Source organism: Phascolarctos cinereus, unplaced genomic scaffold (assembly GCF_003287225.1).
Source record: "Phascolarctos cinereus isolate Bilbo 61053 unplaced genomic scaffold, phaCin_HiC Scaffold_726;HRSCAF=1367, whole genome shotgun sequence".
Lineage (NCBI taxonomy): Eukaryota > Metazoa > Chordata > Mammalia > Diprotodontia > Phascolarctidae > Phascolarctos > Phascolarctos cinereus.
The window spans coordinates 348321800-348347248 of record NW_027556098.1 but is presented as its reverse complement, the minus strand read 5'-3'; the positions used below and the strand labels follow the sequence as shown (position 1 = coordinate 348347248).

The window sequence follows — 25449 nt, the reverse complement described above, 5'->3', positions numbered from 1 at the left end:
GCTGCCGCTGCTGCCCCCAGCGCCCCCACCGCGGGCAGGGAGGGAGGGAGGGAGAGGACCAGGTGAGCCTGTACCCCCAGCCACCCCCTACATGTCCGGGCCGGGCAGGGACAGGCAGGGGCCGCGCGGTCCCGGCCCACAAACTTTCCTTGGGACCCAGAGGACTGGAAGTTGGGCGGCGGCTGGGGCTGGGGCTGGGGCAGGGGCTGGGGCAGGGGCCGCTTTCGCGCTGCCCCCTGCTCTGTCCCGTCTGCCGGGCCCGGCCCAGGAGGGTGGGACTGCTAGACAGATTGTGTTGGGGGGGCTCGGAGCTTATGAGAGCTTACTGGGAGAGATCTCTAGGGAAGGGAGGAGCTCTCTGAGGTTGAAGTCTTTCTGCGCTGGGAAAAGGGATCGAGCAGAGTTTGAGGAGGGTGTTTGTGATTCGAGGGATGTCTTTGGGTTAAGTGGGGATATCTGGGATAAGGGATGGGGGTCTCAGATTTATGTTCGAGGGAAATCATATTAGGGATGGATTAGGGATTAGAGAAAGGATCTCTTGACTAGAGATAATCTAGTTAAAGGATCTCATAAATTGGAAAGGGGAGTCTGATTACTAGGTGGTCTCGGGGCTAAAGGCAAGGTTGAGGAAAGCCTTGCGTCTGGGTGGGTGTGGATTCTAGTATGGAGAAAGTCTTTGGACTGAAGGCTTCCCCAAATCTCAGAATTTAGGAGGGATTTCTATGTTGAGGGAGGGGTCTCTGCTCTGGAGGTTGGGTACCTGGAGTAGGGAGGAGCCATAAGAGTGTGTAGATTGGTTGGTGAGCTTCTGGGTTGAAGGCAGTATCTGTACTGAGAAAGGGTCTCTGCGAGGTCAGAAAGAATGCCTAAGGTTTAAAACAGTTTGAAGCTAGGGTAGGGGTCCTGGATCAGGGTGATTTTTGTTCCGGGGAAATCTCTGTGAAGTTAGAGAGGGTCTCTGGGCTGGGGATAAGACACAGACAACATAACTGTATCAAGGCTAAATGTGCATGGGCAATTGTAGAAGTTCAAGGTGCGGTAGTTCAGAGAAGGAAGAGGTCATATTCTGCTAGAGAAACCCAGGAAGACTTATTGGAGGAGGTGACACTTGTGTTGAACCTTGAAGGATGGGTAGAAATTGGGTAAACAGCCTTGGGGGAGAGTTATTCTAAGTGGAGAGAACTTACTAGCTGATAATAGAAGCTAACATTTACATAACCCTTTGCTTTGCATACATCTCATTTGATCATGAGCTGTATCTTCAGGGAATTGTTCAGTTTGACTGGAAGAAAGAGGTCCTTTAAGGGAACCAGAGGAGATAGATTGTTGAGGGTCAAATCTTGGAACGGCCCAAATGCCAAGCTCAGAAATCTAGCCTTTCTCTTGGGAGTCATGGTGAACCAAAGCAGGTTTCTAAGCGGGAGAGAGATGTGGTCAGAGTTGATCTGTGGGACAGCGACTCTTGCCCTAAGTGGGGGAGGGACCGAAGGGAAAGGACTGATGATGGGGAAGCCACTGAAGAGACTGCTATAATCCAATCCCCTTGGAGGGAGGAAATGAGGCTTGGGCTCACTGAGGGCTGTAGGGACAGAGAGGAAAGTACAGATGGGAGAGACCTTGCTGAGGCAGACTTGACTGATTGGATGTGAGGGTCAAGGAAGAAGGAGGAGTCAGTGATGTTCTGAAGTTTCTGAGCCTGGCTGACTGGGAGGATGACAAAAATAGGGAAGTTTGGAGGAAGAACATACTTGCAGAAGTGGGGGAAGGGGTGGAGAAATAAGGAGTTCAGACCGAGCTTAAGATGCTGGAGGGAACATGCAGGATGTCCCCATGAGCAGTGGAAATATGGGACTCAGTACTTCCCAAATCAGCCTGTTTCACTTTTGGGCAAATCTAATCCTTAGGTATAATAATACTTAAAGCTAGCCAAGATGTGCCTCTCTGCTACCATTCATCTTCATTGATCGAATTCTGCCCCCTGAACACAAGCAGAACAAATCTCAGACTTGTTGGCTGCCTCTTCACCTCACTTCACCTCACCCCATCTCTGGTCTTCTCTTCTTCAAGTAAACATCCCTGTTTCCTTCAGCAAATACTGTGTGCTCCTGGGTGTTAGGTACTCCTGGGTACTCCAGTCATACTGATCACTCTCTTCTGGAATTTGACTTATCAAATATTGTTGTTGTTCAAGCACATTCAGTTGTTTCAGACTCTTCACAACCCCATTTGGGGTTTTCTTGGAAGAGATACTGGAGTGGATTGCCATTTCATTCTCCAGCTCATTTTACAGATGAGGAATCTGAGGCAAACAGGGTTGAATGACTTGTCCAGAGTAACACAGCTTGTAAGTGTCTGAGGCTGGATTTGAACTCAGGAAGCAGTCTTCCTGGCTCCATGCTTTGCATTCTATTTATTGTGCCACTAATGGGGCCAGGAATTGAGTACAATCCAAGGGAGTGGAGAGAAGAGACTATTGAGGACAGAATTTTAAGGAAAATCCAAACTTAGGGAATGCAGAACTATATGGTAGAGGAAGGGTCTTTCCTTTCTCTTAGGCTGCAGATATGAAGTGCATCCTCACTGGCAAGCACATTGAGCCAAATGGGGAGTGGGAAGTTGGAAAAGGTATATATACCTAGGCCATATACATCTACATACCAATCCCCACATTACCAGGGCTATGGTAAAGGAGTGCTGGGATCTTCACTTGGAATGAATGAATGAATGAATGAATGAACAAACGAATGAATGAATGAATGAAAAAGCATTTATTAAGCATTCAGTATTTGAAAAACATTAAGAGCTGGAGATATACTGAGACAGAGGCACTGTCACATCTGGGAGGCTCTAGTCCTGTGTCAGGTTTTCTTCTGCCCCTAAACAGAATTGACTGAGGAGGAGTTGGCCTGAGTCATGATTTTCAGCCATGAATGAAGGGATTCCTATAAGTATATGGGATTGAGAGCAGGCATGAGAAACTGCAGGGGATATGACAATATGTGTCCTTCCATAGACACTTAGGGGAATAGGAACTAGCTGGACCCTCTTCCTGCTTGAGAGTTTCAGCCTGGAGAAAAGGGGAGGGGTAGGAAATGTTAACAACAGCTCTCATTTCTAAGTGGAGCTAAGATGTACAAAGTGCTTTCCTTTGATGACTTTGTGAGGTAGGTAGTGTTTGCAAATATTGTTAGCTTCATTTTACAGAGAAGGAAACTGAGTCACAGTAGAGGAGTTGCTTGTCTATGATTAAGCAATCATCCAGTGGCAGAGATGGGCAGGCTTTCCTAGGTCTCTGGTCTCAAGTCTAGAGTGCTCTTTTCACTATTCATGATCACTGGCATTCCTTTTAAGACTCTTAAGTTTCTGTGAGAAAAGATTTTGTGATAATAAGGGGGTCAGGGTTCTGGGAGAAGGTTACAACCTGTCTGAACACAGTCTTACTGGTATTTTGAGATTGCCTGGGGTCAGGGTAGTGAATGGAGAGAAAAGGTAGCCCTTAGCCATGTATTATTTTAGGATTTAAATCTCCAAGGATCCTTAGAGATCATGGGTCCAAACCCCTTCATTTTACTGAGGAGAAAGTTGAAACCAAAGAGAGGTGAAATCATTTGCCTTGGGGAACATGAGAAGGTAGCAGAAGAGCTGGGATTCTGCCTCCACAGCAGCTAAGTCCTGGTTAGTGCAAACAAGGAATCCTGGGAAGTGGCTTCATGAATTCGGATTTGTACTAATTGAAATTGTAATTGTGTGAAATGTGGTATGATTCCAGTCCAAAGGAGATGTGTTGTGTGAATTCAAATAATTCCACAACATCACAGGATTTGTTATTCAGATTAATCAGGACCTAACTGTATTCCACTTTGTTCCCTCAAGTTTCCACTACACCTGTCTGCCTTGCCCATCAAAACTACCTTCTCCCCTGGGCAGCTACTTCCGCCATTCCTTAAAGGGAGGGCACTTGGGGCTCTGCCTCTATCTTATCTCCTCCACTGGCTCCTTGGGTATACTTCTGGGACTCTATGTGCAGTCTAAAAGCTTAAGCCCAACTCTTGCCCAGGATGAAGGACAGGAACTCGTGACCTCCTAGCTGAAATTTGAAAAGGTCAGCTTGTCTATGCTTCTGCCTCTCTTAAGGACTGTCCTCCACCCCCCACCCTAACTACCAAGGGTCCTTCCTCTTTCTAAAGGCATAACCTTTCCTTCAGGAAAGGAAGTGGGCTTTCCGAGAGGGCACTCCACTTTCAGAAAGTTGTGCCTGGGGGTCTTGATCTGCTTCCAAGTCAGCCTCTCTCTGCTCTCCACTCAAGTGCCTGGGCTGTGTGCTGAGGGGCTCTCCTATAAAAAGAACTTTATAGCCTTGAACTTTTCTGTTCCCTCGAACATCTTGGCTCCCTGGATCTACTTGTACTAGGCAGGATTAGGAATTGTAAAGATGACTGCATTTTGGCTCAGAAGTCCTGGGTTTGAATCCTAGCTTTGTGGTCCATTGCCTGTGTGATCTAGGCAACTATTTACTGCCTCTATAAAAAGAGGAGTTGTACTAAACTCACAGATTCTTAACTTGGGATCCATGAATTTAGTTTTAAAATATTTTGATAACTATTTCAATATATTTAGTTTCCTTTGTAATTCAATGTACTTTATTTTTGCATTTAGAAATGTGGTTCTGGGAAGACGTGCATAGGCTTCAGTAGACTGTCAAAGAGGTCTGTGACCCACACAAAAAGTTAAATGCTAGACTAGATTTATCTCTAAGGCCTTTTTGGCTCTTAAGTCCTATGATCCCTCAGAGTAATAATGATGCCATTCTTATTTAGGGCCATGAAGGAGCCCAGACACTGTGGAAGGTGCTCCCAGCCTAGACTGAGAAAAATCAAAGACCATATTAAGCCTGAAGGAACTTTAAGGATTTAAAATTAAAGATTAGGTCAGAAGGTTGAAATGCCACTTCGTCTGAAACCGTCAAGATTCTTTTTATCTGTAAGGCTAACTGTCTTCTTCAGGTTTGTCATACTTAAATTTGTATAGTTATTTGTCCCTTGTAAACATATCCTAGAAAACTAACTTTTGTAGTCTAGATTATGTAGGAGTTAGGAGGAAAAGGGAAAGAGGAAAATAAGTGATAGGAAAGTGCACCTGGAAATGGTGGCAATAGCAGAGAAAGGAGGTGCTTAGAAATTGATTGGTAGATCATAGGATCAGACTCTGGAAGGGAGCTTAGAAGACAACTTCTTTGGCAGAGGAGGAAAATGAAGGCCAGAGAACAGTAGAGACTAGATAACAAGATTTGAATCCAAGCCCTCTGATTCCAAAGTAAATGCCCTTTCTACTCCACATTCAGAGATGTTGTCCTCATCCCAGAAACCATAGATCCAAGCAGACTCTTGCACCAAAGCTGTTCTCCAGCTGGGCTGTTCATAGACTCAGAAAGCTGGAACAAGCCTTAGAAAAGTGAGTTAGTTTCTATGATTCTTTCTAGTCCCATCCTTAGGAAGGAAGGAAACAAGCATTTATTAAGGACCTACTATGTGCCAGGCACTGTGCTGTTTAAAAATATCTCAGTTGATCTTCAGCAACCCTATAAAGTAAATGCTATTATTATCCCCATTTTACAGCTGAGAAAAGTGCAGCAGATAGAGGTTAAGTGACTTGATCGGTGTCACACAGCTAGTAAGTGTTTACAGCTGGATTGGAAGTCTGATCTTCCTGACTCCAGTTGTTGTTCAGTCATTTTTCAGTCATCTCTGACTTTTTCTGACCACATTTAGGGTTGGTTTTTTTTTTTGGAGGTGGGGCAAAGATACTTGAGAGATTTGCCATTTCTTTCTCTAACTCATTTTATAGATGAGGAAGCTGAAGAAAACAGGGTTAAGTGACTTTCCCAGGGTCACACAGCTAGTAGTTGTCTGAAGCCAGATTTGAACTCATGAACATGAGTCTCCAACCTTATATCCACTGCAACACTTAGGTGTCCTTAGGCTCGAGGGAATTGTGGCTGGTCCTATGAGAGATTCATGGTGCCAGTGAGTAGCTGTAGGGGATGAGGTGAAGAGAGGCTGCCTTTGGGAGTATGGGACTGAGACTGGTTGGTCCTTCACTCATGGGAGGGTAGGATGGGTGGAGATGAACTTAGGTTATATGTAATTAGACCATTGCTTATTTGGCTTATTGGAAAGAGCCTGGTAGGAGTAAAGTTTAGAGATTCAGTCATAGCTTTATAAAATCAGATTGTTAGACCTAGAAGGGGCTGTCTAATTGAGTCCCTTGTTATCCAGAGGGGGACCCTGAAGCCCTGGAAGTGTGAAGGGACTTGCCCTGGGCCACATAGTTAGAGATAAAGCTTATACTCTAATCTAGGCCTGATTTCCAAAGACTACTACACCAGTTATCTGCCTTTACTCTTCTGTCAATTCCCTGAAGGGATCAGTATTTATTGATAAACCAAAGCAATGGTTGAACCCTGAGCTCCAAGAAATAGCAGAACTGTAGCTCATAAGAATCCCTTTCCATTGTGGAAAAAGCCTTGGTCCAGGGCTCAGGAGAACTGGGCTTCACCCACGTCTCTTGTCACTAGCCTACTGTGTGACTTCAGATTAGTCCCTCTCCTCTTTGGTTCTATTTCCTCCTCTGATAAATGAAGGGTTGAAATAGAATCATGGAAACTAGATGATCTCTAAGAACCCTGTCAGCACTGTTAACTCTGAGCAATTGGAGGAAGTCTGTCCACATGAACCCCTGTCAGCTCTAGACTCCCCAGTCCCTCTAGTAATGCAGAGCTCTATCCCCCCTTAGAAATGTTTCTCATCCAATTCTGTTTCCTGGCTGATAGCTCTCTCCCTGGAAGCTGTGTCTTCACCTCAACACAGGGAATTTCCCTTTCTGCCTTACTTTTCACCCCCACTCCCTGGTGGGGAGTGGTTGGCATTATCCACTAAGGGGTGAGGGGTGTAGGCAGAACAGGCTGGTCTCTGAGCCATCCAGGGGGCACTTAATAAGAATAATAGCTCATTTATCGATAGCAATTTAAAGCATTTAAACTACTTTACCCATAACAACCTTGGGAAGTAAATAAGGTGTTAATAATAGTACTAGTTTAGTTTAATATTCATATAGCACTTGAAAGTTTACAAAGTATCTTATATGCAGTATCTCATTTAATGGGCCATGCAAATATCCTCTTCTTACAGGTGAGGAAACTGAGGTTCAGAGAAGTTGGTGACTGTCCCAGGGCCACCTGGCTAATGTTAACCCCAGGTCTCCTGACTCTTAAATATAGATCTCTTTCTGCTACATAACACAGCCCATGGGGTGGGAGGAGGGCTCAGAGAGCCTTAGTAGAAGAGGTTGCCCAGCTCCTTCCTCCACAAAGCTCTTGACCTGATCAACATGAAAGGAGCCTCCCTGGCCAGCCTGCCCTCTTAGGGATGAGAAACTCACCTCTGCTCCATTGAGTGTTCTCTCTGGCATTTACTGTATGGCATTGGTCAAAGCCATTTCCATTCTTTGAGCCTCAGTTTCCTAAGCTGTAGAGTGAGGATAATAATAATAATACAGTAGTACTACATACCTTCCTTACATGGTTATGGCGAGGATCAAATGAGCTACTACTAAATTTGATTCAACAGCTGTTTATTAGTCACCTACTGTATACAGAGCCCTGAGATCAGAGCTGGTAGGTAGCTCAGTGGTTGAAACTTTGGACCTGGACTCAGGAAGACCTTGAGTTCAAATCTGGCTTCAAACACATACTAACTGTGTGACCTTGGGCAAGTCACTTAACCTGTGTTTGCTTCATGTTCCTCAACTGTAAAATAATAGCACCTGTCTCCCAGGGTTGTTGTGAGCATCAAATGAGATAATATTTGTAAAGACCTTCGAACAGTGCCTGGCATATAGTAAGAGCTATTAAAATGCTAGCTAATATTATTATAGAGAGATTACAAGTGGTTCACAGTCCCTGGGATTGGTGTGGGTCATGTGCCTTGGGGCTTTACCCTGGAGATGTGAGAGAGAGGGTGTGTGTGTGTGTGTGTGTGTGTGTGTGTGTGTGTGTGTGTGTGTGTGTGTGTAGGGAATGAGCCTGGGGCTGCTGGGGGGAGGGGAATAAGAAGAGAAGTGGAGTTTCCTCCCTGACACATACTTTCCCCTGTGGAAACCCCCCTCCAGCCTCCTTGGAGGTGGGGCCTGGGGCCAGGGTTGAGTTGGTTTGGAAATGGGAGGGGGGGTTGGGGTTTGTCCTTCCTGTTGGGGAGGGTGTGGGTGGCCCTGGGAGGTGGCAAGGGGGGGAGGACACTGGTCTTCCGGCCATTCTGTGCTGTTTGACTGTCGGATATGAAATTCTCATGAGGAGTGGAGAGTCAGGCACAGTGGAAAGAGTACTGGGCCCAAGATCAAGATGCTCCGGGCCAGGCTTTGCCACGGACTGCCTCACTCACTGGTTAATGTTGGGCAAGTTCTTTGCCTTCGATGAACCTTGGTTTCCTCTTCTGTAAAACGAGGGGCTTGGACTAGAAGATCTCTGAGGTTCCTTCCAGCTTTCATTCTGTTCTAAGTAAGGCCCCTTCTGGCTTTAACATTCAATGAATCTCTGAATCTTTTGGCATCCTAAGCCCCACCCCTGGGATTCCCTAAGGAGTCTTCTTCTCCATTGCCCCACCCAGCCCTTTCTTTCACACAGCTGTGACTGAGCCTCACGCCAACCTTTGGTGGCCCATCTCCCAGGCCCCCAGGTCCATCCCCTCAGTCCTTATTGCAGGCCCAAACCCTAGGGTGCATTAGCCCCTTCCCTTCCACCCTCCCCTGGGGCTCCGGTGGTCTGGGGAGGAGAGGGCTGCCAGCCAAGTTGAACTACAACAATTCCATTTCCTCCTTAGCTACAGCCTAAGTCTGGCTGCTCCATCAGAGATTGGGGGTGATGGGAGGGTGGGGAGGGGTGTGTGTGACAAGATCTTTCAGCGATTGGTTAGCACTGAGACTACACCCCTACTGGAATCTGGGACCCAGGCACCCAATTACTTCCTCCTCCAAATCTGCAGTGACAGGAGAATGGGGTGGATAGCAAACACCGTAGGGAATCTCCTCCTAAAATTACAGGAGGAGCATTCTGATCTAGTAATTGGACCTGCCTATGTCTTGCAGGGAAAGAGGAAAAGGGTAGAGGGATGTCCAGTCCTAAGGCAGATCTCATATTCAGCTAGCTGTAGCCAGTTCCCATGGTCCCCTTTGCCCTTAGCCCAGGCTTCTCTCCCTGATCTCCTTCCTCCTCCCTCCCTACCACACCACTCCAAAGAGGCTCACTACATACACTGTACACATACTTTCTGACAGTATTTGGGGTGAGCTTCATGCCCCCACCCCAAGCCCATTGTCTTAATGTAGTGAAAAGAGTATCTACTTTAGAATCAGAAGCTTAGGTTCCAATTCTGATTTGCCACAACACTTGCTAATTTTGTTACTGGCTTCAGTTTTCTTCTCAATCTGAGATTCCTTCCAGCTCTTATATTCTGTGTCTAGAATCTAGTTCTATGTTTAGAATTTTATTCCTCCAGTCAGCCATGAGGATCTCTGGTAGGTTCTTGAGTAGAACATGGTCAAGGTCAGATCTAGGTTACAGGGCAGCCTAGCTTTGGCACTATGTATAGGAGGGCCAGAGAGACAGACTGCTGCTGTGAAACAATATGGGAAGAGCTGTGGCCTGGGCTCTGACTGTGGCTACAGGTTTGAATGCATAGACATTGGAAGTGAGAGAACAGACAGGATCTCACTTGCCTTTGTTTTATCCCTCCCAAGAGACTGTACGACTTAGTGGATAGGGAGCTGACCTTGAAGCCAGGAAGACAGGTTCAGGTCTCCTCTCTGACATAAACTGTGGGACCCTGGGCAAATCATTTACCCTCTCAACATCCTATGCAGTTCTCTTAGGATATTAAGTTGCAAAGAAGGTGTTGACCTACATTAGTAGAGGGACCTTCATGAAGGAGATCCATATACCAAGGAAGTCACAGGTCCAGTGTCAGTAGGGCTCTTTGCACACAGTAGGCATCATTATTTGTATGGAAGGGAAAGAGATGAATCAGAGATAGACTCCTAGGCCCCGTGGGGGTTGGACTTGATCTCTGAAGTCCTTTCCACACAATAACCAAAGTGAACAATAATCAGTGTGGTATAGTGGGGAAAGCATTAGTTTGGAAATCAGATGCCCTGTGCTCAGGTCCCAGGTTATATGATCATGGGCTGTTCCCTTCCCCTCTCTGGCCTCAATTTCCTCCTTTGTAAAATGGGGGGACTAAACTTGAGATGTGCACTTTAAGAATTAGGAGTTAGTTGGGGCAGCTAGGTGGCACAGTGGATAGAGCTCTGGCCCTGGAGTCAGGAGGACCTGAGTTCAAATCCAGTGTCAGACACTTGATACTTCTTAGCTGTGTGACCGTGGCCAAGTCATTTAACCACAATTGACTCACCAAAAAAAAAGGGGGAAAAAAAGAATTAGGAGTTGGAGTTGGACTCAGGACAGCATGATGGGTGGTCTCATTGATTGGAAGACTTTACGAGGAGAAGCGGGGAAAATCAGGGTAGTGCTTTCACCCCTTGGGATTTCCCCATCCTATCCCTCTTCCTTCTTCCCCAATGCTTCCCCTTCTCCCCCTTTGGGTTTGTTCCTTCCCCTCCCCACAGCCCTGCCAGCCACTCCCTGTTGGGACACTTCCCCTGTTCTAACGGTTAGGCCCCATCATCGGTCCTTTCTCTGTTTCCTCCTCTCCCTTTAATTAAAAAATTCAGTAAACACTTAGCACCAACTATGTGCTCCTTGCTTTGGGTGCAAGGGTGAAGATAAACATAGAGCCTGTCCTCGAGGACCTTGAAGAGATTAGACGTGTTCACAAATAAGAATGTTAGGAGGAAAAGCATAGTAGGAACAAAAGGGAGCACCAAAGTACTACTAGAAATCTGAGGAGGGAGAAATTGGTTTCTGCTTGATAGAAAGGGAGCCGGGGAGATCAGGGAAGGGTTCCTAGCGAAGGCGTTGGCATTACGTTGAAGGATGTTAGAGGGGTTTCAGAAGTCAGAGTTGGGGAGCAGGGCATGGAATGGATTTCAGAGAGTCTGCCCTGGCTAAAAGCTGTAGGCTGGCATAGGGCCGGAAGTACAGTGGTACCTTCTCCCAACTCCCATTAACTGTGCAGCAAGCTCTACTGCCTGTAAATTAGTGCTTGGGAGTCAGAGGTAGGGAGGGGAAGGGAAAAGTGTGGGTGTAGTAGAGAGCAGTGATCTAGGAATAAAGAGATGTTGGTCCTTATTTAATATATGACCTTGGGCCAGTCCCTTCCCCCTGTTTTCTCCTCAAAAAAATGAGGGGGTGTGGAGCTAGTTGGTCTCTATGGTGTGAATTTTCAGACAACAGGAAGTATTGAAAAGTGGCCAGGGTGGCTTTTTAGACATAATACATTCCCGTTCACTTGAGGTCCTTTCACTGGAAGTGTAAGCTGGGGAATAACCATCTGTGGAGAAGATTCTTGACTAGATGGCCTTGGAGGTCTCTTAAGCATCTACAGATCCTAGAAGGTCTGTCTTTGTCCCCCTCTCTATCCCCAGGCCTCAGTCATGTCCACTGATTACTGATGCCAAAAGGAGTTCTAGTCTGGCTTTTCAGTCTAGGTCAAGGAAAGGGCTCAGTCTTGTGGGCAAATTTTCCTTTCCCTAAGGATGTAGACACCGGAAATGCTGATGACCATGAAGAGAAGGGGGTGGGTATCAGCAACCCATTCACTAACAAACCATTTGTATTTACTGAGGTTTCCTGTACTGGGAGAAGGAAGAGATCCCTGTCTCAAGGGAATTCCGGCCTGGCTCATGCACAGGGAATGGTCACAGGACAGGATAGGGGAGAGCCAAGAGCTTGCTTCTGTCACAGACTCTTAAGACTTTCATGCTTTGGATTGTTGAATGACGTCATGGGGGACTAGAGTGGTAAGGGGCCAAGAGTTGAAGGAGGAGGTACTGGCCCATTCATATTTGCACCAAACACTGTAATGAACTCTTAACACAAGATGCTGCAGAAAATTTGATAGATTTGGAATTAAAAGATCTGGGTTTAAATCCTGTCCCTCCCATTTACTATCTCTTTGCAAGGCATATCCAGTTTCTTCACATGTGAAATGAATGAGTTGGACCTCTAAGGTCTTTTCCAATTCAAAATCTATGATCCTTTGGGTTAGGGTGGGCAGGAAAGACTCTATGGAGTAGGAAGAGCTGGGACTTGAAGTCTAAGGGAACTTGAAAGGGGAAAAGTTTCTGATGTCTGCAAATGTACCCCCAGGAATAAGGTCTACCTGGCTAGAAAGATAGCTTTGGGTTTTTCATGAAATTTTTCATTAACCCCAGTCTCTTAAAAAAAAATTTATTGATCCTCTTTTCCTTTTTTAAATTGCTATCTAGCTTCCCAGTAAATTCCTCCAATATCTCATGGCCAAAAGCAAAACACATTGGTTATTTGCAATAAAATACGCTTCATTTTGAATCTATATTCCACAACATACTTTAATGAGAAGAGCATAGCATGCTTTTCCATCAGTTTGGGACCAAGTTGTGGGAGCCTTAAAGATTAGGGGATTAGTTTTGAGCTAAACAGGATGGCTAAATAAAATCCAAAATGAGTTAACAGTCACTTGTCTAGCCTGTCCCAAATATCTTTTTTTTTAAATTTTTTTTTCAACCAATCTAGAGTTCCTTTAAAATGATGCCCAAAGAATCAGTCAATTAGTGGATCCAGAACTTGGAGTGGAAGAGGTCTTACAACTCACCAAGATTAGTCCAATTCCTTTGGATATAGGAAACTAAAGTCAGAGATGTAGAGGAGAGATTTGCCCAAGATCATAGAGAAAAAATGCCCAGCTCACAGTGATCTCTCCTTCTTGTAGTACCCACTGGTATTTAGCATATACCACCTGGTCTACTTAGTTGAGTTTGAGCTCATCTTTTTTCCCTGATCAGGCTATTTGATCCTGGACAATTCACTTCCTCTCTCATAGCTTCATTTTTAGCAATTTATAAAATGCAAATGATGATATTTGTACCACCTACCTTACAGGGTTGTGGCCAAAGGTCCAGTTGAATGACATGATCAAGCATTTTATAAACTGTTATGATGACTAGTTCCCACCTCCTGTATTTTGTCTTAGTCATTAGACCTCTTGGATCCTAAAGTCCGCTCCCCTGGCAAAATAAAGGCATACAGAAATCATAGGAGATAAAGCATCTAGAAAATAGATTTCCTTTTTCTAAGGGACTATTTGCTTTGTAATCCTAAGTATTTTATGCATTTAGAAACATTCTGAGAAGAGGTCCAAAGACTTCACCTGACTGTTTGCCAAAAGAATCTGTGACACATAAATTAAGCCCAATCTAGTGCAATCCCCTCATTGTACAGAGGAAGAAACTGAGGCTCAGATAGTAGAATGACTTGGGAGAGCAGGCTTGGTCTCCTCTTCACATGATATCTGAGTTAGATACCCAGGAGGTGAGGTGCTTGTTGATTGAAGTTAAGAAGAGGCAGCATCATAAAGTATAAAGATACTTGGACTAAGTGACAGAATATTGGGTGGGGTTCCAATTCTGCCTCTGCTATGGACTTGTTATGTGACCTTGGGCCAGCAGTTTTTGATCTCTGAGGAAACTTCCTTCCCTTGTAATACACAGGAATTAGGTTTGTTCGTCTCCAGGTCTGGTAACATAAATGGCCACTAAAGATTAAAAGGAGGGAGGGAAGGACGGGGCTAACTGTAGGCCATAGACTATAAGAACAACTCATTTCTATAAGACTTTAGAGATTACAAATCATAGGATAATAAATCTTCATGATAACTCTATGATCTGGGTAGTGTTGTCAGCATTTTACAGATGAGTCAGAGATGAAGTGACTTACCCAGGGCACAGCCAGCAAATGTCAGAGCTGACATCTCAGACCAGGTCTCCTGATTCCCACATTCAGTGGGATGGCTTTCACCATTCTGTTATACTTTGAGATAACTGGACTACTATGGCAGATCCTGGAACAACAGCCACTCGGAGTGCTTTGAAAACCTTCCCCATAGACCTAGGCCTGGACCTTCACCCAAAGGCAGAAGGAGAAAGTTGAGTCCTTGGGCTCTGATCCTAAATGTGCCCTGGGCTTCTTCCAATCTGCCTCTTTCTGGTACACTCTCCCCGCATCTGTTTAGGCACTCAGGAGCTTCAGTGGCAGTAGGAGCTGTGTCTTGGATGCTTCTCAGGACTGAAAAGATTAAACAGAGGGTAGAAAATTTGGAACTCAAAATCTTGTGGAAGTGAATGTTGAAAACTAAAAATAAATTTAAAACAACAACAACAACCAGGCTTGGGGGGGAAAAGATTCAACACAGGGAACCTGGGACATCTTGGGAGGCCTTCATCAGTTCAGTTCAGCAAGCACTTCCAATGTTTATACCAAACCAAGGTGGACAACTTTAAATAAGACATGGATTACTTCCCTTTCTTTATTCCATCATCCAGCCAAGCTTGCCTTCTTTCTGTTCTTCACACATGACGTTCCGTCTTCTATCTGTCTAGCCTTTGCACTTGCTGTCCCCTATGCTTGGAATGTACTCTCACCTTATCTCATCATCTTACAATCTATCATTTCCTTTAAAACGCTGACAAGAAAGATTTACATGAAGCCTTTCCTGATTCCTGCCTATGGGCAGCAAGGTGACACAATGGATAGAAGACTGGGCCTGGTGAGTTCAAAACCAGTCTCAGACACTTATTAGCTATGTTACCCTGGGAAAGTCACTTAACTTCTATCTGCCTCATCAGTTCATCATCTGTAAAACAGGGTTAATTATAGCATCTACCCCCCAGAGTTATGAGGATCATATCAGATAATAATTAGCACAGGCCCTGATACATAGTAGGCACTTAAGGAAGGAAACAAGCATTTATTAAGTACCTACTATAAATGTTTGTTTCCTTCGGGATTCCCCATTCCCCTACTATATCCTTCCCCCCAAAAAAATTTTTTCTTACCTTATGTTCATTTTGTATCACTTAACCTCTCAATGCTTTAGTCAACTCTATAAGATTACAAGTTGCAGGTAAGGTGCCATTCTGTATTGGTAGAAGGAATCTTGTCATCCAGAAATTTCTTATACCAGTGAGGTCATAAGCCCTGTCCAGATCTCTAGCCCTAATTTTATATGTATCCCCATATCGAATATGAGCTGCATGAGCACAGGGGCTATTTCATTTTGTTTTGTATCACCAGTGTCTAGCACAGTGCTTGGCAGATAGTAGGTGCATAATTAATGCTTGTTCATTGATTGGTTACAGTCTAGTAAAAGAAGAGGACATATGCACAGATAACTAATATATGACAGCTAGTGTGGTATTATAATGAAAGTGGGTTTAGAATCAAAAGACCTGGGTTTGAATCCTGGTATGCTTTTTTCCTTTATGACTTTGGATACTTGACTTTTCATTGCCTCAGTTTCCACATCCTTAGAATGAAGAAGTTAGACTAGATCTAGCTAAGGGACACAGTGAGTAGAATGCTGGAACTGAAGTCAGGAAGAGTTGTGTTCAAATCCTACCTCAGACTCTAGCTGTGTGACCATAGGCAAGTCAGTTAACCTCTGATTACCTCTGTTTCTTAATCAATAAAATGGGGATAATAATAGCACCTACCCCTCAGGGTTTTTGTGAGAACTAAATAAGATAATATATGTAAAATGCTTTGCAAACATTAAAGTCCTATATAAGTTCTAGCTATCAACATCATTATCATCATCATCATCATGGGTTTCTAACCTTTTTGGGGGCATGGATCCTTTGGTAGTCTAGTTACCCCTTCTCAGAATCAAGTTGGTTTTAAATAATTGAACAAAATGCTAAATTTCAATTAGAAGCTAGTGAAAATAAAGATGCATGTTTTCTTCCCAGCCAAGTTCATGGAGTCCCTAAAATCTAATGACAGGATATTAGAAGGACCAGGAGAATCAATTGATGAAAAAAATTGCCTGGTCCTTCATGATACAATATTTTTAAATTCCCATCTTTCTTAAGAACATCAGAACTAGATGATCCTTAAGTCCCAAATCCTGTGATCCCAACAAGTATATGTGAGAGCTCCAAAGTATAACAAGGCTACAGCAAGATTATGGCTAGGCTGGTGCCTAGGGAGAGAAAGAAAAGCCAAGGTGCCACATTTAAGAAGCTTTCCATCTAATTGGGGAGACAGAGGAGTGTGCAGCCCCTAGAGGGCAAAACTAGAAGCAGTGGAGGGGAGTAACAGGGATGTAGACTTCAGCCTGATGTAAAGAAAAGCCTCCTTATATATTGGGAGGCAGCTTCTCTAAGACACACAGGACTCATGCAAATTGTCAGGCAAATAGCTTCATGGAAATACAGGCTAGTGGCTTCCTAATAATACCTAATATTTATATTTAGTTTTGCAAAGCACTTTTACATGTCTCATTTGATTCTTCCAATGACTCTGTGAGATAGGTGCTATTATTATCCCCATTTTACAGATGGGGAAACTGAGGCAGAGGTTAAATGACTTGTTCCATTTTACACAGCCAGTAAATGTGTGAGGCAGTAGTTGAAGTTCTTTTTTTTTTATTTCTAATCCAGTGTTGGAATCCGATAGCCCTTAGAGATCACCTTATATTGGCAGCTAGGTGGTTCAGTAGAGAGCTGGACCTGGAGTCAGGGAGTTGTTGTTCAGTTGTTTCAGTCTGACTCTTCATCACCCCATTTGGGATTTTCTTGGCAAAGATACTGGAGTGGTTTGCCATTTCCTTCTCCAGCTCATTTTATAGATGTGGAACTGAGGCAGACAGGGTTAAGTGACTTACCCAGGGTCACACAGCTAGTAAGTGTCTGAGGCCAGATTTGAAGTTGATCAAGATCAAGAAGATGAGTCTTCCTGGCTTCAGGCCTGGCACTCTATCCACTTCATCACTTAGCTGCCCTGAGTTCAAATCCAGCCTCATATACTTACTATCTGTGTGATCCTGGGTAAGACACTAACCTCTGCCTGTCTCAGTTTCTTCATCTGTAAAATGGGGATAACAGCACCTACCTCCTAGGTTGTTGTGAGGATCAAATAAGATATTTGTAAATCTCTTTGCAAACCTCAGAGTGCTTCTTAATTGTAATCTGGAGGGGGAGTGAGGATGAAGATGATGATACCTACTGTCTTTTCCCCTCTAGCGTTGGTCTCTGAGGGGAAACTGGCTACAAAAGGGAATGGAGTGGAATATGAAGTGTGGGACCTAACTCTGGGATCCCTGATAACTGGTTTCCCCCCTCCCCACCCCATACTTTGGTTGGGTTCTGTCATTAGTCCTCACGACTTCTCCATAGGGGTTTCCACCAGGTCCAAGAGACCTAGAGAAAGAAGGTCCTTAGCTGAACCAAATAGAGCAGCTGTCTGTGTTTTCCCCTTGGGGTGGAACAGAACCCATGATTCCCTATATTTGTACTGAGATCTTTTGTATGCCTAGGACTGTATCCATCCAACCTTGCCATGGGGAAACCAAGAGGGAGATAACCAAGCCCTGCCCTCTGGGAATTTCCAGGTGATCCAACCAGATGAGACACACCTGAAATCAGAGAACAGGAGAATATAGTTAATGTATGTGTGTGTGTGTGTGTGTGTGTGTATATATATATATATATATATAATTGCATATATATATAATTGTATATATAATTAATATATAATTAGAATATATAATATATATATTAGAATATAACTAATGACTCTTGTGTTCTCCAGTTTGCAAAGTGCTTTTCTTGGCAAGACAGCCACTGTGGATGTGATGATCTCCACTTTACAGATGAGGAATCTAAAAAGCACAGAGAAGTGAGATGACTTCCCTAAGGGTGCACAGTTACAGAGGTCAGGTTCAAATCCTGATTAGAAATCTAGGGATCTTGCCACTATACCCTAAAACATTCACCTCAAAATAGTCATTTATTCCTTAGTTCAATAAGCATTTATTAAGTTTCATGTGCCAGGCATTATGCCACATACTGGAGATGTACTCAAATGATTCAGGAATCCCCTGAAGTGATACAAATTTTAGCCAGTCCATTTTTGCCTATTCTGTGCCACTCCTTTCCACGTCCTCTCAAAAGTTCACCAAAGGGGATCCACCTGACCTGCCAAAGGCCTTCCTTGCTTTTTTCCCAACCCCAAGATGGTGCCAATAGAGAGAGTGCTCTGGCTGTCCACCTGTCATCCCTTGCCATGCTAGCTAGGTCCATTTTTTCCTACGGTCACATTCCTTGACAGTATCTTTTCTGTCCTTTCTTAGACTCCCTCATTGGTTGCTGTGCTTCAGCCTGCTCCCTCTTCCCTGCCTCCCTGCCCCTTTCGCCACTGTGCTCTCTATAATACTCATTTTTTGCTCTTTAAAGGCAGTGATGTCTCACTGCCATATAGTAACACTGACAAAATGTTAGTATTGAAAAGAAGGGCCTTTGCTGTCATGGAAAGGAAAAGGAAGTCAGTAAAAGAACTTTGCCAGGCGAAGAGGAAAATAAAACAGTTTCTGCCCTTAAGAAGGTTACTTTCTATTGTGGAAAACAGCCTGCACATAGAAAATAAAGTACAAAATAAATACAAAGTCATTTGTGGGAGGTGGGGCAGCAGTAGCAGCTGGGGGTGACAGGAAAGGCTTTCTGCAGGAGTTGGCATTTAGGCTGAGCTTCAAAGGAATCCAGGGATTCTTTCAGGCAGAGGTGAGGAGTGCATTCCAAGCATGGGGCACAAAGCTTCTGCAAAGACTGAGAGCCAGAGGATGGAATGTGCATTTGAGGAATAGCAAGCAGGGACAGTGTGGATGGGCCATGACATTCATGGAAGAAAGTCATGTACAATAGGCCTGGAAAGAAAGCTGCAGTCAGACTGTGAAGGGCTTTGCAAGCAAAAGAGAGGAATTTACATTTTATCAAGAGTCAAGCAAGAAGCACTGGAGCTATGTGACCAGGGTGATGTTAAGACCTGAATTTTAGGTGTATCAATTTGTTGGCTGTATGGAGGGTAAGGGAGAGTAGGAGGCTACTGCAGTAGTCCTAGGGAGAGATGAGAAGGTCCTGAACTAGCTAGCATGACTCAGATCCTCAGATCTCTGGCAGTTCGAAAAGGTTGGCTTGGATTAGTTTGAGAAAGTTTCCTCCAAAAGTCAGGACTTGAAGGATGGGTATCATTTGGGGCCACACAGGGGAGAACCTTGAATGTTAGGTTGAGGTATCTGGACCTTCTTGAAGGCAGTGGAGAGCTGTGACAAATTCTTGAGCAGGACACAGCCAGATCTGGGCTGTGGTGACTGTAGAAAAGAATGAGGGGGAAAGAGACTGTGTCACCATGAACAGGGTCATAGGATTATAGATTTAGAGCTGGAAGGGACCTCAGAAGTCATCTATTTTATAGACCCTTATTTTATAGGTGAGGAAACTGAGGTCCACAGAGATTTAAGTGACTTGCCTAAGATCACACAGAATCAAGACTTGAGCCCAGCTCCTCTGATTGTAACCCTACCATTCACTCCACACTACTCTGCTGCCTTCCCTGGAGTTGAGACTCTAATAAGGAAGCTGCTGTCCAGGACACAGAGGTTAAAGCCTTTGAGTAACCACCACAGGAATAAAGAGAAGGGGATGGTTGAACAAGAGAAATTTTGACAAAACGTTTGAAGGATATGAGGTGATTCAATTCAGCAAATAATGATTGTGTATTTACCATGTAGGAAGAAAACAAGCATTTATTAAGCTCTGACTATTTTCCAGGCACTGTGCTAAGCACTTTATATATGTTAATACATGTGATCCTCACAATAACCTTGGGAGGTAGTTGATAATTATTATCCCCATTTTACAGTTAAAGAAACCAAGATGTTAAGTGACTTGCCCAGGGTTACACAGCTAATAAGTGTCTGAGGCTTGATTTGAATGCAGGTCTTCTTAACTACAGGCCCAGAACTCCACTATGCCACCAAGCTGCTTGTAGGTAGCTATAAATCTCCACATTGGATAATAAGGATTTCAAAGCACTCTGCAAAGTTATAGGCATCTCTCATATGTAAGGAGGTGTTACTAATAGAGTCTGCTACTTAGCCACAACCCCTGGGCTCTAGGATATATGTTTCAGGAATCACTCCATGTCGTAGAATTTAGCATTAAAAGGGACTTTAGAAGTATTTAGTCTGACTCTCTCATTTTCCAGAGGAGGAAACCTAGGACCAAAGTGATGGAGTGATCTGACCAAGATCAATTAGATAATAGTAAGTAGCAGAGTCAAGATTTGAACCCAGGTCTTCTAACCCCACATTCAGTATACTTTAAGGAAACAGCCATCTGATGATGATTGTCATAATGGGGGACTAGGGCTCCTTGGGGATGATTATGGCAGGAGCATTCAAAATTTAAATATATGGCAAGAGATCTACTCGTATTCTTGCTTACATGAGCACATCCTTCTCGGGTTTCCTATGAAGACTCATTGGTGGTTACCCAGTCATAACATCACTATTGGGAAGCCCAGGGATCTGGAATCAGGACCTTCATTCCTTCTATCTTTATTAAGTGCCTGCTATATGCACAGCCCTGAGTGTACACTAGATAAGACTTGATTCTTGCCCTCATGCAGCTGAGTCAGTAGGAGGGTAAGACGCTAACACACAATATTACAAGTATGTTAGAGAGTTACTGAGTGCTATGTAAAATTGAGAAAGTCAGTGCTGATGTGGGGAAACAGAGAAGGCTTCCTGGAGGAGATAACTAGCATTTGAATTGGTCTTTTTCAGGATGTAAGTTTCCAGCTTTAAGTTATGCCCCTGGGGAATACAACCAAATGATATGTGTAGAAACTGCAAGTGGGACTTCTTAGCTGTAGGTAATGGATTAAGATACTGAGTTTTAGGTGTTGAATATGTCCTGACATGAGCCCGCCTGTGCATTAGATTAGTGCATGGGGAGAGAGGAAGTAAGGAGTCAGCCTGTGGCGGTTCCAGGAAGTGGCTGGTGGAGGGTGGTCCCCAGGGTTGAGGAAGTATAAATAACTGAGCTGTAGTCTCCAGGAATGCAAAGGTTTATGTGGGGGAATTTCTTGATGAGTACAATGTAGAATCCAGGGTTAGGCTGGAGCCAAGGTACTTACATCCAGATTAAGGGAAGGAGGAGATACACACTGGCAACAGCAAAGCTATACTATGGGAAGATCTGAGGTCATTCTGGCATGGGTTCTGAGGTACAAACAGGCAGATTTAGGCTTGATGCAAGGAAAATCTTCCTAATTATTAGAGCTGTCAAAGAGTGGAATGGACTGCTCTGGGACACATTTTCCATTATTAGAGATGTTCAAATGGAACATCCTTGTTGGAGCTGTCATAGAGGAGCTTCCTGCTTACTTATGGGTTAGGCAGGTTGCCTTCTGAGCTTCTTTCCCCCTCTTTAGAATCTGTGGTTCTCTTCAAATGAAGATACTATTGTTTTGGACCCAGGACTCAGTCATTTCTTCAGGATATACTGGAGCCTGAACATAATACTGTTAATCTTTGCCACCCTATGTAAGCCCTGGGGGTTAAGGGTTCTAGTACCAGAGCTCCCACCTGTCTAACTGTGACCTCTTTAGTTACTTCCCTCTGAATTTGTTTCCAATGATAGTTCCCAGGGAAAGGGGTGGCGGGGGGGGGATTTTCTTCACATAATTGTTGCTTGTTGAATAAATGACTACTCTCTATAGTTTGCTATAATGGGAAGTCAGGGAGCTGGGTACCCAAGAGGAGGGAGGGAGGGAGGGAGAGAGGGAGGGAGAGAGAGAGAGAGAGAGAGAGAGAGAGAGAGAGAGAGAGAGAGAGAGTGTGTGTGAAAGAGAGAGAGTCAGTTGTGTGCATGCATGTGTATATACACATGTAGTGATAAGTCTTGCCAGCTCATTTGGGTTCTCTTCTCCCATGCTCTCAAAGCCTTCATGTCTCTAATTGCATATGTATCTCTATTTCCACTTTGCTGGGAATATCTGGGGGGGGGTGCATGCACATGTTTCCATAGGATTTAGAGTTAGAAGAGACCCTGTAGGCTATCACATCCAATCCCCTCAGTTTACAAAGGAGGAAACTGAGGCCCAGATTGAGGAAGTGACTTCTACAAGGCTGCACAGATAGTGACAAAGGTGAAATTTGAAAATAGGTACTTTAACTCCAAATTCATTGCTCTTTCCACTATACTATATTATCCCCGCCTCCAACTCCAGTACCTAAGAATGTATCTCTTTCTCCTTCTGAAGGTTGTCAAGGTAAGCTAAAGTGTTCAGGATCTTCAGGGGTGCTGTGACTTTAAGTGGAGTACCAAGGGTATATGTAAAGATGTCTTACTGGAGACAGTGTGGTACAGTTGAAAAAATGCTGGATTTGGAATCAGAGGACCTGGGTTCAAACCTCGGTCCATCACTTACTATGAGACTTGGGCTAGTCACTTAAACTCAGTTTCCTTATTTGTAAAATTAGAAAGCACCTCTAAGGTACCCTTCCATCTTTAAATCTATGATCTATGACCCTTCCCAATGTGATCCCATCTCTTACCTGTCTACTTTTGATGATTTCCATAATGGGGGCCAACTAGAGTTTTGGACCCTAGGACATCTGAGGGTGTCTGGAGGGTCCAGATTCATTATTTTCCACTTTCCATGTCTCCTTCCATTATCCAGGAGAGGCTAGATGACCACTTGTTGGGAATGTTGTAGTTTCTGGTCAAGAGTAGGTTGGGGTTCATACTCTCTGAAGTGCTTCTCAGTTCAGAGATACTGTGATTCTAACCATTTCTCTTTCTGTCCTGATTACTGGTATGATAGGAAATGGGAGCTTTGAGGGTGTTGGGAGCCTGGGAATCCTAGGGTATAAGGGGAGCTAGGTGGCAGAGTGGATAGAGTGCTGGGCCTAGAGTTAGGAAGACTTGAGTTCAAATCCATTCTTGGACACTTACTAGCTATGTGACTATGGGGAAGTCATTTAACCTCTGATTACCTCAGTTTCCTTATCTGTAAAATGGAGATAATAATAGCACCTACCTCCCAGGGTTGTTATGCGGATCAAATGAGATAATCATTGTAGAGTGCTTAGCACAGTACCTGGCACAAAGAAGGGCCATATAAATGTTAGCTATCATCATTGTAATCATTATGTAGGGATGGATGTCCCAAATACTTCCCCATGTGACCTTGCCTACTTCTATACTTGGATGTTTGGGGGAGAATTAGGATCAGAGTGGAGGATGCAGTGTGTTAGACAGAGGGAGATTCAGGATTTCAGCTACATCCCTTCTCACCTGATGATTTTTCTCTCCTTCCTTCCCTCTGTCTCCCCAAGAAATGAGGGGAAGGGACAGGGGAGGGAGTTCTTCACAAATGATATTATGGCAGAAGCACTGAATTTAGTCAGGTGGTCTGGCCTGAAATCTTAGATCTTGGTACTTTAGTAAAATCACTTCCCTTTCTTTAAACTTCAGTCTTCTCATTTTAAAAATGTTGGGGAAGGTGGGGATTAGACTAGATGGTCTCCAAGGTCCCTTTCAATCCTAAATCCTCTGTTCCTTTCTACATCCCATGCTCACTCACCTCAGGGGGTGAAGGGGGCAGTGCTTAGGACTCTAGGGTCATTTAGTGAGGGAGCATGGTATGGTGTAACAATGCAAGAAAACTGGATTTGGAGTCAGAGGACCTGCTTTACATTCTAGTTCAGATACTATCATACTGACCTTGGGCAAGTTCCTTCCTCTCAGTTTACCCTTCTTTAAAGTCAGGGGGTGGAACTAAGTGGTTTTAGGGTTCCTCCCAGCTCCAGATCCTGTCCAAACCCCTCCAATCCTGATGGCAAGTCTCTCTTTCTTTCCCTGTGTCTCTTGTATACAGGTTGAAACATTGGCTGCCACTGTGGGGGCTCTGGCTGGGACAGGCAAGGAAGGCCATAGCTGCACCCGCCGCAGCCGCCACGATGCAGAGCATCAAGTGTGTGGTGGTAGGCGACGGGGCAGTGGGCAAGACATGCCTTCTCATTTGCTATACTACCAATGCCTTCCCTAAGGAGTACATCCCAACAGTGTTCGACAACTACAGTGCCCAAAGCACTGTGGATGGGCGCACAGTCAATCTGAACCTGTGGGACACAGCAGGCCAGGAAGAATATGACCGGCTACGCACCCTGTCCTATCCCCAGACCAACGTCTTTGTCATCTGCTTCTCCATTGCCAGCCCACCTTCCTATGAGAATGTGCGGCACAAGTGGTACCCGGAAGTATGTCACCACTGCCCTGATGTGCCCATCCTGCTCGTGGGCACCAAGAAGGACCTGCGGGCCCAGCCAGATGCCGTAAGACGGCTGAAGGAGCAGGGCCAGGCACCCATCACGCCCCAGCAGGGTGTAGCCCTGAGCAAGCAGATCCATGCCGTTCGCTACCTCGAGTGCTCCGCGCTGCAGCAGGATGGCGTCAAAGAAGTGTTCGCTGAGGCTGTCCGGGCTGTGCTCAATCCAACACCACTCAAGCGGGGCCGCTCCTGTTTCCTCTTGTGACTCCCCAGCCTTGGGAGGGGACAGATCCCCCTCCTCACCCCTGCTGGCCCTGTCCTGGGGCTTGTCATCTGTTTGTCCATCTTCCTGAGCCCCTTTTCCCCCCTCTCCCCTCAGCCAGATGTGCCTTGATCCCCTTCTCCCTTCTAGGTCTGATTGGCTCCTCTTTCTCCCTCCAGCCATGTGCTCCCACAACCAGTGTCCATGCCCTCTCCATCAGAGGAAGGGAGAGAGGGATAGGGGCAACATTCCTGGCCCCCTTTCTCTAGGCAGTCTTTACATTCAATTCAGTGAACATTTATTTACCAATCTCCTACTACGTGCAGGGCCCTGTTCAGGTGCTGGGAATTCAGAGATGAAAAATGACATAGCCCCTGCTCTCCTGGATCTTGCAGTCCACTGTCCTTCTGTCCCTGGCACTCAGAGCTGAAGAGGTCCTGTTGTGGCAGGAGGTCTGTTTGTGGGGAGGGCCTTTTCCAGCTCTCCCAACCCATCAGTTTTCAATGAGCTTCCTTGGGCCAACCCTCAGGGGACTTTCTGAGCTTCCCTAGGTCTAGGGCACTTCTGGAGACCCATCCCACCTTCTGCCCATCTCTGCTCCAGCCTGGCTACCATGCTCAGGACACACCCCACCCCTCTTGCCAGGACAGGAGCACAGGATCCTGAGAAGAGAGGGAGCCAGCCAGCACCTGCCCACCTGAGGAGGGGGCAAGGAGAGCCAGCTGCCTCCCAATCCCCCATCTACAAACTCACCAACAGACTTTGCCCATATGCTCTGGGGGTCTGGAAGGGGTGGGAGGACTTGTCCTATCTCACCAGCCCCCTCAACCCTCTCCCTGTGTGCATTAATAAAACCTTGTGTTCAAGA

At 45.0% G+C, this 25449-nt stretch overlaps 1 protein-coding gene across 1 annotated transcript; it reads left to right on the top strand.

The window, feature by feature from the left end:
* Positions 1 to 25449, top strand: RHOG (ras homolog family member G). Its single transcript, XM_020967803.2, has 2 exons — positions 1 to 62; positions 23927 to 25449. Exon 2 carries the CDS (start codon positions 24009 to 24011, stop codon positions 24582 to 24584), a length of 576 nt encoding a protein of 191 aa, XP_020823462.1. The 5' UTR covers positions 1 to 62; positions 23927 to 24008; the 3' UTR covers positions 24585 to 25449.

What these genes read in the sequence shown, in the direction of transcription:
- RHOG (XM_020967803.2), top strand. Translation starts at nt 24,009, where the DNA reads ATGCAGAGCATCAAGTGTGTGGTGGTAGGCGACGGGGCAGTGGGCAAG.